General features: G+C 18.5%; 1 protein-coding gene across 1 annotated transcript; it reads left to right on the top strand.

The window, feature by feature from the left end:
* Positions 1 to 14,166: 14,166 nt before the first annotated feature.
* Positions 14,167 to 15,045, top strand: SRAE_0000029100 (Glycosyl transferase, family 43-containing protein; the record flags this gene model as incomplete). The annotated part of the gene is made up of 2 exons (XM_024646162.1): positions 14,167 to 14,191; positions 14,324 to 15,045. The coding sequence occupies 2 exons, from the start codon at positions 14,167 to 14,169 to the stop codon at positions 15,043 to 15,045; spliced, it is 747 nt and encodes a 248-aa protein (XP_024500372.1).
* Positions 15,046 to 15,085: the final 40 nt, after the last annotated feature.

The following is a 15,085-nucleotide window of genomic DNA, read 5'->3' on the forward strand; positions in this document are numbered from 1 at the left end:
AGATATTTTTAAACTCCATTTTTTTACTATATTTTAAGTTTATGAAGTTTAATAGTGATAAAATTAAACGTTATAGACTTTTTTTAAAGTTCAGCATAAACTTATATCAATAATTAAAAAAATTGCCATTCTTTGTCAATAATTATTTTTTTCCTAAATTTATTTGCTGTACTTTTTTTAGTTTTTTTTTTATTCATAACTTTGAAATTAATAAAAGAGTATAACAAGAACACGCTTCGGTTACACTTACTTGCAAAGCACGATGGATTAACTATAAATATTTAATTAATAAAAATTATTTATAAAAAGACATAAAATTTAGTATATAAAATATTTGTTTTTTTTTAAAGTTTATAAAATTTTACTTTAATTTAATAGAAGAATAGAGAAATCATTAATAGAAAAAAAGTACTAGATATACTTAAAAAAATTGATATACTTTTTTTAAAATTGTGATTAATGTTGCTATTACATCTTTCACTAATTTATATTTATTAAAATATTTCAAAAAAAACTTATTTTTTTTTCTGTTTTTATTATCTATTAATTATATAATAACATGTAAAACTATTGATTTGATTGAAAGAAGAAATTATTTAAAAACTTTTTATAACCAATAATTTTATTACTTGAGTTCGGTATTATTATTTAAAAACAAAAAAAAAGTAAATTAAATTTTGCCTTATTTTAAATAATTATTATTTCATCATTGTAAAATATTCAAGTTATGCAACAAGTGCGCAATGCTTATCTCTTTTTATTTTGTCGCATTTAAAAAAAATTTACCAAGAGAAAATGGATATCAATGTAAACAAGATAGTTTATTTTAACAACATAAAATTTTTTATTGAAAGCATCTTCATCGGTGTGTAGTGAATAATTTGATAAACAAGAAGGATTATTTTATTTCATTGATAAGTGTCTTATTTTAAAAAAAGTTATTCCTTTTGAAAATTTGGGAAATTTTAAGTCTAACATCAAAAGCTTATATCTTAACTAGAAATTTTTTTACCAAATGTTAGCATTAAAAACGATTTTTCTAACTTTTTTTTGTATTGAGGATAAACTTTATTTTAAATTTACTTGAAAAAACAATTTAAAAGGAGATGCTAATGTTCCTTTTTTTGCATTTTAAGCTGCAATGTCTCTATAAAAAATTATTTTTTAAAAAATTGATTATAATTATCGTTATCAACCATTTTTTTATTTTAAAAATATTTATCAATTAATTAGATAACAAAAAAAATTTTTCAAAACTTATTTATCCTCAATATGTATATCTTGATAAGAGAAGACAATCAAAAAATAATATAAAGACATTTTAATTACAACTATAGTAATTTAAATTTTAAAATCATTTCTTTTACACAAAAAAAAATGTTTTAATGACTTTTAAAAAGTATTGTATCGTATTTAAGGAGAAAGTATATCCAAAAAAAGGTTTATGATGTCTTTTGTAAAAAAAAAGAGATAAAAAATAATTAATATGAAGATTTATATTTAAATTTTTAAAAAAAAGTTTTATTAATAATATTTATTATTTCAACACATACTTCTATTTCATTTTTTTGTTTTTAATTATTAAATTAATTAAAAATTTTAAATATTTTATCAGATGTATCAAAACTAAAGTTAACTGTAAGATGAAATTAAATAAAAATAGAGGAACAAATAAGTATTTTTTATTTTTAATATTTAAAATTACTATGATAAAAATATACTTTATTAATTTGTAATTATTTAATTTTTTTTTTAACAATTTAAAGATTCTAAGTATTTTTTTACTATTTAAAATAATTATTTTTTAATGCTGATAGTTTAAAGAATTGTCATATAATTTACATAAAGTAGCAATTTGTAAATTATTTTTTTCTTACTTTTTTTTATATATGATATATATTAATCATACTTTTAATATTAAATAAATTTTTATATTTATTCTAAAAGTGTCAATTATTTTGATTAAATTATGAATACAAAAAATATTTTTAAAAGTTTTAATTTGAGAGTTATTTGGAATATTTTTTTGATATCTATCAATTATTCTTATATGTAAAAAATTAATTTTTTAAAATTTTTATTTATTTTCTTTTATATCAATTTTTTAAATATTCAATTTATTTATTTTAAAACAAAAAAAGATTAATTATTATATTTGAATAAATGCTATTAAACTTGATTCAAGTTTTAAATCAAAATAATATTAATATTTTATAACAAAATTATTTTAATAACTTTAATGTAAGCATCTAATATTGTAATTTAGATCCAAACATAAGTAATGCCACTGGAATTAAGATATTAGAAGAAAGAAGAATTGAAGATTAGAGATAAAACAGAAAGAAGATGTATAAGACAAGTCAATTTTGTTTATGATCTTTATTTAATAAGTCGAAAAATTGAGAACATTCATGAGATTGTGTCATGGAAAGCACATCAATTTTAGCCTCGATTAATCAAAATATTATTGTATAATTTTTATGCTTAATAAATTATTTATGTAATATTCTTTGTTCTTTTATTGTTATTCCAATTACCAAATTCATATTATCGCTACATCATCTCACAACGAGATGAATACATGGACGTTATTAGTCAAATATAAAACAAAATTTTTGTTGAAATTGTAAACAAATAAAACTTACTTTTTTTCTAAATGAATATGAATCACTAGGAATTTTATAATGTTGTGTTATACGGTTTAGTGATTTTTTTATATAATCTGTCAGCAAAAGTTTGACATACATCAATTGAAAGATTTAGTTTTTTTTAGTATTTTAAAATTTTCAAAGTTAAAATGGATTAAAATACCTTCTCCAAATTTAATTAATGATGGAAATATAATTAGACATAATACAATAATTTAACAACATTTTCTAAAAATTTAACTTGATAAATTTAATTAGCTTTGATAAAATTATATTTAAAACGTTTATATTAGGTTGCCCCATATTAAATGCAGTTTTTTTAATGCGCAACGCTTGCAGCTAGTTTCAATTAATAACTAGCTATGTTTAAAAATTCTAAAACATTTGCTAGATTCCCATAAATCTCCCCTACATAATGATATAAAGATTTTGCCAAAATAGAAAGTTTAATTATTTTTTATTTTAATTTTTTATAATGCCTTCTAAGCCTCGATTTCCCAACATTTTCTTTTTTGAAGTCAAAAAAAAGACAAATGAAGCAAAAATAGAAAAATTTTTTAATAATATTTTTGAAGTAAATCTTGTCAATGCTTCTACTGAAAAAAAATTTTTTAAAAGATTCAGGGTGGAAAATGAGAAGTTTGAGAATGCGCAGCGTGGAAAAAAATTTCATTCTTCGATAAAAGCGTCTTGAAGCACGATTTTAAAGTCTATTTTTTCTACAAATGGTCAGAAGAACATCTGAAGCTTTAGATGTTTAAAAATCTAGAGTTTCTAACCATTTGTAGCTAAATAGATGTTCAACAAAGGAAGATCAAAAATTATCGTCAAGGTTAAACATAAAGTAAACAATTCATTATATTAATGTTTGTTTTTATTTTAACTTTTGAGGGTAAAAATTATTCATTTTTTAAATGAAGCATAACCTGTGATAAGAAATGGATTCTATGCAGCAATATTATACACTTTTTATAAAAGTTTCATAAAAATTATGTCTTAAAAACTACAATAAATTTCATAACAAGAATATGGTAGTATTTTGGTAGTTTATTAAAAAAATTGTGCACTAGAGATCTATGAAACCTAGTAAAACTTGTTGAAACTGTGAAAAATGAATCCAATTGTGCACAATCAATAAATTTTTAATAAAAAATAGCTCCAGGGAAAATTTTTTTAGCAAAAATAAACGGCTTATTAGTTTTTACAAAAAATTTTTACTCATAGATTTCGGAAATCATGCTTCAAAAACTGAAGGATTCGAAATATAAAAATTCCTCTTTTACTCAAAATTTCCCCTAACCTTGCTCTCACATACCCTCTTTTTTTTAAAAAATTTGAGTCATTCTTAAATAAGAAATTCTTCAAAAACGATAGTCCTTTAGAATCTGCCCTTGAAGATTCTATCGCTTATAGTTTTTTTCAAGTTTTTATTCTAAACGTTTAAAAAGCCAACTATCTATTAGAAGACAATGTGGTGAATCTAATGATTGTAAATAGAAAAAAAAATATTAATTTTCCACTGAGCTACGCGCACATTAATATTTAACAAAAAAAATAACATTTCATGTGGGACAACCTAATATATATTTTAAAATAGTACTAATTAAAAAAATATCATAAAATTATTTAATTAAAATAGTTGTTCAGTTTACATAACCTTATTTCTTGTTTTAATAACCCCTAAAAATTTTCAATTTTTATTATTTTAATATATGATTTTTACTTACATTAACTATTTTTAACTTTTTAAATACACGATTTCTTACTTTTAAAGTTATAATTGATAACTTTTTGATTGTTTAAATATAATATATTTAACTGATAAGAATTTGATGTAATTTTATTCTATTTATAGCCAATTATTTATACAAAATACAAAAAAAAGTTAATTTAAATTCACAAAATTTTAAAAACATTATTAAAAATATTTTTAAAATTTTTCATTAATATCTATTTGAATGATAAATGAAGAAAAATTTATGATTATTATCTAGACAATTTAAAGTAAGATTTTTTTATATCAGTTTTAGTAATAAAAAATTTTTAAATCTTTTCTTTTAAGTAAAAAGATTCTATTAACATTTTAAGAAGCATTGTATTTTAATTTTAAAGAAAATATATTTAGAATACACTCATTGATGTGTTTTATAATAAAAAGAGATAATAAAAATATCTGTTTTTAAAAAAACTTTTATTATTAATATTTATCATTTCATTAGTAATAATTTTTATTTTTTTTTAATATTAAGTCATTTGAAAAGTTTTGAGCCTCACTATGATGGAGTTAATATTTTTCCCTAATAATACCACCATTATACGACGTTATTCCCCTCAATCTTAATGCTTTTTTTCTATCTAGATTCCATAGCTTCTATACCCTCTTTGAAGTGATTTTCTTCAAGGCCTTCAAAATAGCCATCTACGTCTTTTGAAGCTCGTCAATTGATGAAAATTGTCTTCCACTTAAAAATTTTTCGAATCTAGAAAACAAATAAAAGTCAGATGAAGCTAAATCTAGAGAATAGGGTGGATGTGACAATAATTCGTAGCTCAAACTTGAGATTTTTGATAATAAAATTAAAAAACGTATGAGCACGCGCATTGTCTATGGTAGAAAATATTTCGAAATCGAATGAATTTAAATATCAAAAACTGATAAAAAAAATTGTCTTATCAGTTAGCGTTTTTTTTTATAGTGATAAAAGAAGTTTCTCTTTAAGATAGGCTATATATTGGTTTTATTTTTTAATGACTAATGCCTTAGGCTCAAAACTTTTCAAATGACCTGATAATTATAAAATATAATTGTCATTAGTTAATCAAAAAAATTTTCTTTATTATATAAGATTACATTGATAAAAAATATACTTTATTGATTTGTAAATATTTAATTCTTTTTAAACAACTTTTTTTAGTAATTAAAATAATTATTATTTAATGTTGATAGACTGGCGAAATTTTTTTATAATTAATATAAAGTAGCAATACGTAAAACCTTTTTTTACTTTATTTTTTATATGATATATATTAATCATGCTTTTGATGTTAAATAAATTTTTTAGTTATTCTAAATGTGTCAATTATCTTAATTGAATTATGAAGACAAACAATATTTATCAAAAGTTTAAACTTTGGATTTACTTGGAATTTTTTTTGACATCTATCAATCATTCTTATACTTAAAAAAAAATTATTTTTAACAAAACTTTTATTATTTTATATCAATTTTATTAAATATTCAATTATATTTTTTAAAAGAAATACAAAATGAATTTTTATAATTAAATAAATTTTTTTCAACTTGGATTGAGTTATAATTCAACTAATTTGAATAATTTTTTGTTGTGTTATAAACATATAAAAGTAATTATTCTTATCCATATGAGAAAGCGTCACTAGGATTTCTATAACGATCCGTTACACTGTCTAGTAAATTCCTTTGACTTTCTTTATTTATTCTGTCAAAAATAGTTTGACGTGAATTTCCAAAAGCACTACGTTTTTTAAGTATTTTGAAATTTTCAATATTGTGTTGATATAGAATACTTTTTCCAAATTGAATAAATGATTGAAAAATAACAAGGAATAATACAATGATTTTATATCTTCTGTTGAAATTCATATTAATTTAAATATCTAATTTCAATAGAAATTGACAATATTAAGGTTAGAACGCTTTTATACTATTTTAAATGACTACTAATTAAAAAATATCACAAAATTATTTAATAAAAATAGTTGTTCAGTTTACATAACATTATTTCTTGTTTTAATAATCCCTAAAAATTTTCAATTTTTATTATTTTATTATATGATTTTTACTTACATTAGCTATTTTAAACTTTTTAAATACACAATTTCTTACTATTAAAGTTCTAATTGATAACTGTTTGATTGTTTAAATACGATATATTTAACTGATAAGGGTTTGATGTAGTTAAATTTAATTTATAGTCAATTATTTGTACAAAAAAAAGTTAATTTTTATTCATAAAATTTTAAAAGCATTATTAAAAGTATTTTTAAAAATTTTTATTAGTATCTATTTGAATGATAAATGAAGAAAAATTTATGATTATTATCTAGACAATTTAAAGTAAGATTTTTCTATATTAGTTTTTTAGTAATAAAAAATTTTTAAATTTTTTCTTTTATGTAAAAAGATTCTATTAACATTTTAAAAAGCATTGTATTTTAATTTAAGAGAAAATATGTTTAGAATATACTCATTGATGTGTTTTATAATAAAAAGGATAATTAATATATATGTTTTAAAAAAAATTTTATTATTAATATTTATCATTTCATCAGTAATAATTAAATTTTTTTTTTGCTTTTTAATAGTTATAAAATTTAATTTTTTTACACAAATCAAAGCAAAAGTATACTGTAAAATGTAAGTGAATAAAAAAAGAAAAAATGAAATATATTTTTTTAATTTTTTCACTTAATTTAAAAAAAATTTCTTTTTTTTTATAAATCACATTGATTAATAAATACTCTATAAATTTGAAATTATTTAAATTTTTTTTATTATTTAAAATAATTATTTTTTAACGTTCATAGATTGGCAAAATTTTTTTATAATTAATATAAAGTAGTAATATGTAAAACCTTTTTTTACTTTATTTTTTATATGATATATATTAATCATACTTTTGATGTTAAATAAATTTTTTAGTTATTCTAAATGTGTCAATTATCTTAATTAAATTATGAAGACAAACAATATTTATCAAAAGTTTTAATTTTGGATTTAGTTGGAATTTTTTCTAAAATTATTATTTTTTTCATATCAATTTTAATAAACATTCAATTTTATTTTTTTAAAAAAAAAAAAGATAAATTTTTATAATTTAACAAATTTTATTCAACTCGGACCGAATTATAAATTAAAAGAATTTTAATAATTACAATGTAAGCATCTTTTTTTGTGATTTAGATCTAAAAATAAAAAAATAAAATATTTCCTAATTTGAATAATTTTTTTTTGAGGTTATAAACATATAAAAGTAATTATTCTTATCCATATGATAAAGAATCACTAGGATTTCTAAAATTATCTGTTACACTGTCTAGTAAATTCCTTTGGCTTTCTTTATTTACTCTTTGCATAAGTTCTAGGGGTGCATTTACTGAAAGACCACGTTTTTTTAGTATTTTGAAATTTTTGATATTGTTATAATATGGAAGACTTTCTCCAAATTGAATAAATGATAGAAAAATAATAAGAAATAATAATATAGTTTGATCTTTTTTGATGAAATTCATATTAATATAAATAATTAATTTTAATAGATTTTGACAATATTAAAGTTAGAACGCTTTTATACTTTTTAAAAGACTACTAATTAAAAAAATATCATAAAATTATTTAATTAAAATAGTTGTTCAGTTTACATAACATTATTTCTTGTTTTCATAATCCCTAAAAAATTTTTAATTTTTATTATATAATTATATGATTTTTACTTACATTAACTATTTTTAACTTTTTAAATACACGATTTCTTACTTTTAAAGTTATAATTGATAACTGTTTGGTTGTTTAAATATGATATATTTAACTGATAAGAATTTGATATAATTTAATTTAATTTATAGTCATTTATTTATACAAAAAAAGTTAATTTTTATTCATAAAATTAAAAAAACTTTATTTAAGTATTTTAAAAATTTTTCATTAGTATCTATTTAAAAGATAAAAGAAAGAAAATTTATGATTATTATCAAGACAATTTAAAGTAAGATGTTCCTATTTCAGTTTAAATAATAATAAATTTTTTAATCTTTTCTTTTAAGCAAAAAAATTCTATTAATTTTTTAAGAAGCATTGTATCTTAATTTAAAAGAAAATATATTTAGATTACACTCATTGATGTGTTTTATAATAAAAAGAGATAATAAAAATATCTGTTTTTAAAAGAACTTTTATTATTAATATTTATCATTTCATTAGTAATATTTTTTTTAATAATTATAAAATATAATTGTTATCAGTTAATCAAAATAAATTTGCTTTTTTTATAAGATTACATTGATAAAAATATACTTTATTAATTTGTAAATATTTAAGTTTTATATACTAGTAATTAATATAAGTATTTTGTAAAGCTGTTTTTATTAGCAAAGTTGTTTTGTAATTTGCATAAAGTAGCAATATATAAATTTTTTTTTCTTACTTCATTTCTTTTATCATATATTTTTTTCATTTTTTTGCTGTTAAACAAATTTTTTAGTATTACTAAGTATTTTAATAAAATTAATTTAATTATGAAGACAAACAATATTTATCTAATATTAACTTTTTATTTACTTGGAATTGCTTTTTGATATGAATCAATTATTCTTATGATTAAAAAAAATTTTTTTATTACAATTTCATTTTTTAAATTTTAATTTGATATTTTTTTATTACTTTTATTATATGTTAAATTTATTTTAAAAAAATACAATGAAAATTTTTTTTGTAGAATAAATTTATTTAACTCATACCGAATTATTAATCATAATAGTGTTAATATTTTTTTAACAAAATGATTTTATTAATTTCAATGTAAGCATCTATTTTTGTGATGTAGATCAAAAAATAAAGTTTTTCTAATATGAAAAATTTTTTTGTTGAAGTTATAAACATGTAAAAGTAATTATTTTCTACCAAATTAATATAGATCGCTAGTAACTTTGAAATTCTTTTTACACGGTCTAGTAAATTCCTTTCATTTGTTTTTATATAGTCTGTCAGCACGATCTTGAGATACACTAATTGAAAAGCTACGTTGTTTTAGTATATTTAAATTTTCGACATTTTTTCAATAAGGAATACTTTCACCAAATTGAATGAATGATAGAAAAATAATTAGCAATAATAAAATAATTTTATTTCTTCTGATGAAATTCATATTGAATTTAAATAAATTTTGACAATATTTTAGCTGAAACGTTTTTATACATTTTTGAAAGTTTACTGGTTAAAATTAATTTTGTTTAAATGCAAATTTAGTCTATTCTTTATTTAATCTGTTTATTATTTATATTAAACTTCATTCTATTTTTAGATATACTTTTAAATTTTTTTTTAACTTTTTAAATTTATATGTTGATTATTATAAACATTGTTACAAAATTTTTGTTAGTTATAAATTCAATTTCTTTTTTTAAACTTTAATCATATTTTCTTAATAAAGATTATATGTTAATGATAATTTTTTTAAAGTTTATCGTAAATCTGCATTTAAAAAAAAATAATGAAAATTTTTAAAAAAAACTATGAAGCATTAAAAAACTTTTATAACATATACTTTGTAATAATTTATGTTATAATTAAAAGCGAGCATATGTAATATTGTTTTTTCGTTCAAAAATTAAAAATACAAAATAAAAAAAAATTTAAATTTTTTTTAAAATTTTTGATTAATTGTTTTTGTTAATGCATTAAACTGTATAGATAATATTTCTACTGTGAATGAATTATACACTGTAACTTTACTATAAAAATATTTTTTTTCATAAATTTGTCAAATTTACAATGTCTTATTAGTTAATTCAAAAAATTTTTCTTATATTATATCAAGTTAAAAGATAATTTTAAACTCTATTTTTTATTATATTTTAAGTTTATGAAGTTTTATAGTGATAAAATTAAACTTTTTAGACTTTTTTTAAAATTTAGCATAAAATTATATCAGTAATTAAAAAAATTACCATTTTTTGTCAACAATTATCTTTTTATTTTTTTCTTAAATTTATTTGCTGTACTTTTTTTAGTTTTGTTCTTATTCAAAACTTTGAAAATTAATAAAAGAGTATAATTTCCTTACATAATGATTATAAAAGAAAACGATAATTTAAAAATTTTTTTTGATACTATATATTTTACAATAGGCAATTGATATATATTCTTTTTTTAAGTAAATATTTTATTCACTAAAAAAAGTTAACAAATATAAGGTTTTTCTAAAGGATAATCAAATTAAAAAAATCATTTTCTTACATAACTTAAATCAAACTTTTTATACTATTTTGTTTGGGTGAAAACATTTTTATTTCTAGAAAAAAGTTTTTGAATATTTAATAAATTTGATTAAAATAAATTATTTTTACAAATATTTTTTTCAATCCATACAACTTTTTACCAGGTGTTTTATCAGTGATAAAATATTTATTTTTTTTTTTTTATTTATTCATAAAATAAAAATGTCTTATCAAAACTAAAAGTACTTTTTTTAAAATAAAAATATCTATATATTTTTTTAATATATTACAAATTAAAATAATTAATATTTTATATCGAGGGTATTTTTTATGTGTTTCTGTTAGTAAATAGAATAAAATTTTAGGAAAGATACATTAATAACTTTATTTTTTTTGTAAGATTTACATAAAATTAAGATAATAATAAGTTGAAAACTTCTATGAATGTAGGCCGATTTTTTATATAGTTTTGAAAGAGCATGCGTATAAGAAATAAAAATAAATAATTTCTCAGGGTAGCCAACTGATTAATTTTTTTTTAACCGTCAAATTTTTGATAATGATTTGATTATAACCTAACGTTACATAACTTTTTTACTTTTTTTTGTTTTAAAAATAATCGGATATTTTTAATGTAAAAATTTCGTCATACGAAACCATCCACGGTCGTCTAAAATGGTGAAATTTTTTTTGTATATTTTAACTACATAATTAATTAGTTTAGTTTTATAAAACTATTGAATTAAAAACAAATAATTTATTTTTTCATATATTATGTAATTTTTTGGTTTTATAACGTGGGTTATTTTCAATTACTATTTTATAACAATTGAGTTTGTAATTATATCTTATTATTTTTATTTTTCTAATGAATTATTTATGATATCTGTGAGACATTTATATCTCATGATGGAATATCACATAGAATAACTAGGTTGATTATTATGAAGTCTTAACTGCTTTATTTTTTTGTTATTTAATCACACATTGTTTAATATATATCATATTATAAGTGCATATCAACAAAAATATTTACCGTATTATATTAAAAAACTTTGTTTATTTTGTTTTAAAACAAGAATTCCTTTACTGTAAGAATGTAATACAATAAGTTATTTTATATAATATAATTTTTTATTTGTCCTATAAACTTTTAAAATCTAATTTTAAATATTTATATTTTTCCTACATTCTTAAAAATTATCATAAATATTTCAATAAAACTTTTTTAAAACACTTCTTTTTTTTTAATGATTTCAGTTAAAAATTCATAAAAAAACTTTTTAATATAAATAATAATAATTTTCTATTTTAAAATAAATTTTAGGAATGGTAATATTTCATTTTATTTATATGAACATAGTAAAATCTTTGACAATTGAAATGTTTAGCCAAATTCTAATTTAAAGTTGAAAAAAAAAACTTTAATCAAATTATATTAGTAATTGTTATAAAAGGATATGTTGATTGAAATGTAAATTTAAAATAATATTTTGAAAGATAACATTCTAAAGTTTGAGAATTTTTTTGCTGAAAATATTAATTCTTTAATTTAATTTTCTCTTTTCCAAATAAATTAGGATTTGGAAACGGTAGATAATGTTTGTCTAGCACATTCTTAATCTTGTTTTTGTTGTTCTTGGAATAATCTTTGATCATGATTATCGGCTATTTGTATCGAAAGAGTATGTTTTCTAGTAGTCAGATATTTATAATTTTTGAAAATGATATTTTTTTTAGTCAATATTTTTATACAAAAAATTCCTTCACTTAAAATTTTTATAATATTATTATGTATAAAAAATTAATTATCTTTAATTTATCCAAACTTCAATTTTGATAATAATTGAAAAACAAAATTTAATTTAGATACTGAAACATATAAACAAACAAGATAAATGTATATAGTATTGATAAGTTTAATTATCATAAGATTGAAAAAAAAACAACTTTTTTTTGTAAATAATGGCAAAAATAATAATTTTAAAATATTCATTAATCAAAAATGGATAAAATTAATACATAATTTAAACTGTAAGTTCAAAAGCTATCTTTAAATAAATATTTTAACCCTTATTACTATAAATTTGTACATTCATATTTCAAGAATTTTGACTATTTTGTGTTTTTATTTTTTCACTGTTTTTACAAAATAACTTTTAATGCATTTTTTGGAATGACCAAAAAAAATTATTTAATATATCTAACTTTCAGTTAAATGATAATATTTATTTAATAATTTACTATAAAACTTAGATACTTTTCATCTTGGTAGGTACAAATTTATAATTCATAAATAATATACAAAAAAAATTTTAACACATTGATAACTTTTTCTTTTAATTCTTTGATAAAAAAGTTCTTACCAGATGGTTTCCACTTTTTTTTGATCTTATAATTTCTGGGACCTTTTCTTCAATTAAAATAAATGCTATTGTTTTTTTATAGAACATGGTATTTTTACTAAAAAACTATATACAAAGAAGGCACCTCAATAAATTTTTAATTGACATCAAAAAAAGGAGAGAAAATTTTAAAAGTATAAGAACACCTAGGTACCTCTTGAAATTAAAGTTTTTTATCTAATTTTTTTATCATTTAAAAAGTATCCTATTCTTTTTATGAAAAATATGATTTCTCTACTTTTTTTTTCTTACATATAATTTTTAAATAAATTGTCACCACAAGAATGTAAAAGTATCAAAACTTAATCATTAACAATATGAATATCTAATGAAATTGTAAAATTGTAATATTTGAATCAAATATTTCAAATGGGATTTTACTAAAAAAAACTGGAATCAAAACAAATTAGAAGAAAGTTAATTTCCTTTAATATTAAATATTTTTGTCATTTATTGTATCTGTTCATTTTTTTTAAAGTAATAAAAAATTATATTTGTAAAAATATACATTATACAACAAATATTTTTTTTTTGTTCTTTTTAAATTATTTAGAAGATATTTTTTTTTAGAAGTTAATTTGTCATTTTAATTATTACTTTATTTACTATTAAAATGATCAAAAATTATTTAATATGTTACTTATATATACACGTTTATTTCTACATAAAGTTAGTACTTCAAATACATATAATTTTATAAATCAAATTGTCTATTGTGTAAAGTTTTGTGTAAAAAATAATTTATCATTATTAGATATTCATAAATAAGACAACTTTTGATTTTCTAATTATGCCATTTTAATATCAATGAAGAAGACATTATTCCAAAATATTATTATTGAAGAAAAGTTTTTTATTACTTCATTTCAAAAAATGACTTATTGTTAAATAAAAAAATTGAATATAATACTACTATGAAAAAGAATTTATAATCATGCTAAAATTTTATATATTTAAAAGAATCATAATAGCAATTGCTTTATTTTTCTTGATAAGAATTATATGGTATTACAGGGAAATTTTAAACTTGAAACAAAAAAAACAAGATCTCGAAGAAATGGTTTTTTTACTAGAGAAGAAACATCAAAATACTCTTTTACAGATAAAAAATCTTGAAATGAAGAAAACTAGATTAGAACATGAAATGGAATTTTCAGAAGCAAGGTAAATAATGAAAATATTGATTTATTATTTTTAGATTCCGAAACTATGAATTAACAAAAGGTGATAATAAAGATGTAAAAATTATATTTATAACACCAACATATAAAAAATTAACTCAAAAAGCAGATTTAGTACGCCTAAAACAAACATTAATTAATGTTCCTAATTTATTATGGATTGTTGTTGAAGATAGTGATAAAACAAATTCAGATATGGAAAAATTTTTAAAAGAATCAAAAATTCCTTTTGCTCATCTTTCTATTAAAACACCTAAAAATAAAAAATTAAAAGATAATGATCCAAATTGGTTGCTTCCTAAAGGAGTATTACAAAGAAATGAAGCATTAAAGTGGATTAGAATTAATTGGGCTGGTAGAAAAAATGCAATTATATATTTTGGTGATGATGATAATACATATGATTTAAAATTATTTAATGAAATAAGACAAATAAAAAAAGTAGGTATATGGCCTGTTGGTATTGTTGGAGGATTACTTGCTGAAACACCTTTAATTTCTTCAAAAAGTCGGAAAATTATAGGATTTAATTCTATTTGGAAACCTGAAAGAACATTTCCTATTGATATGGCAGCTTTTGCTTTTAATATTTCTTTACTTCATGATAATCCAAAAGCAGAATTTTCATATGATGTACCAAGAGGATATCAAGAATCACATTTTTTATCAACTCTTAATATAAAAGTAGATGATTTAGAACCTAAAGCAAATATGTGTAATACGGTTTTAGTATGGCATACTAGAACTGAAAAAGCTGTAGTTAATAAAAAGGATAAATCTAAATTTGAAAATGGTTATGGTTTAACTCAATATGAAAAAAATGCTGTTTTCTTATAATAATTATTTAAAAATTTTTATTTATTTTATATGTCTACTT

Source organism: Strongyloides ratti, scaffold srae_scaffold0000002, assembly GCF_001040885.1.
Source record: "Strongyloides ratti genome assembly S_ratti_ED321, scaffold srae_scaffold0000002".
NCBI lineage: Eukaryota > Metazoa > Nematoda > Chromadorea > Rhabditida > Strongyloididae > Strongyloides > Strongyloides ratti.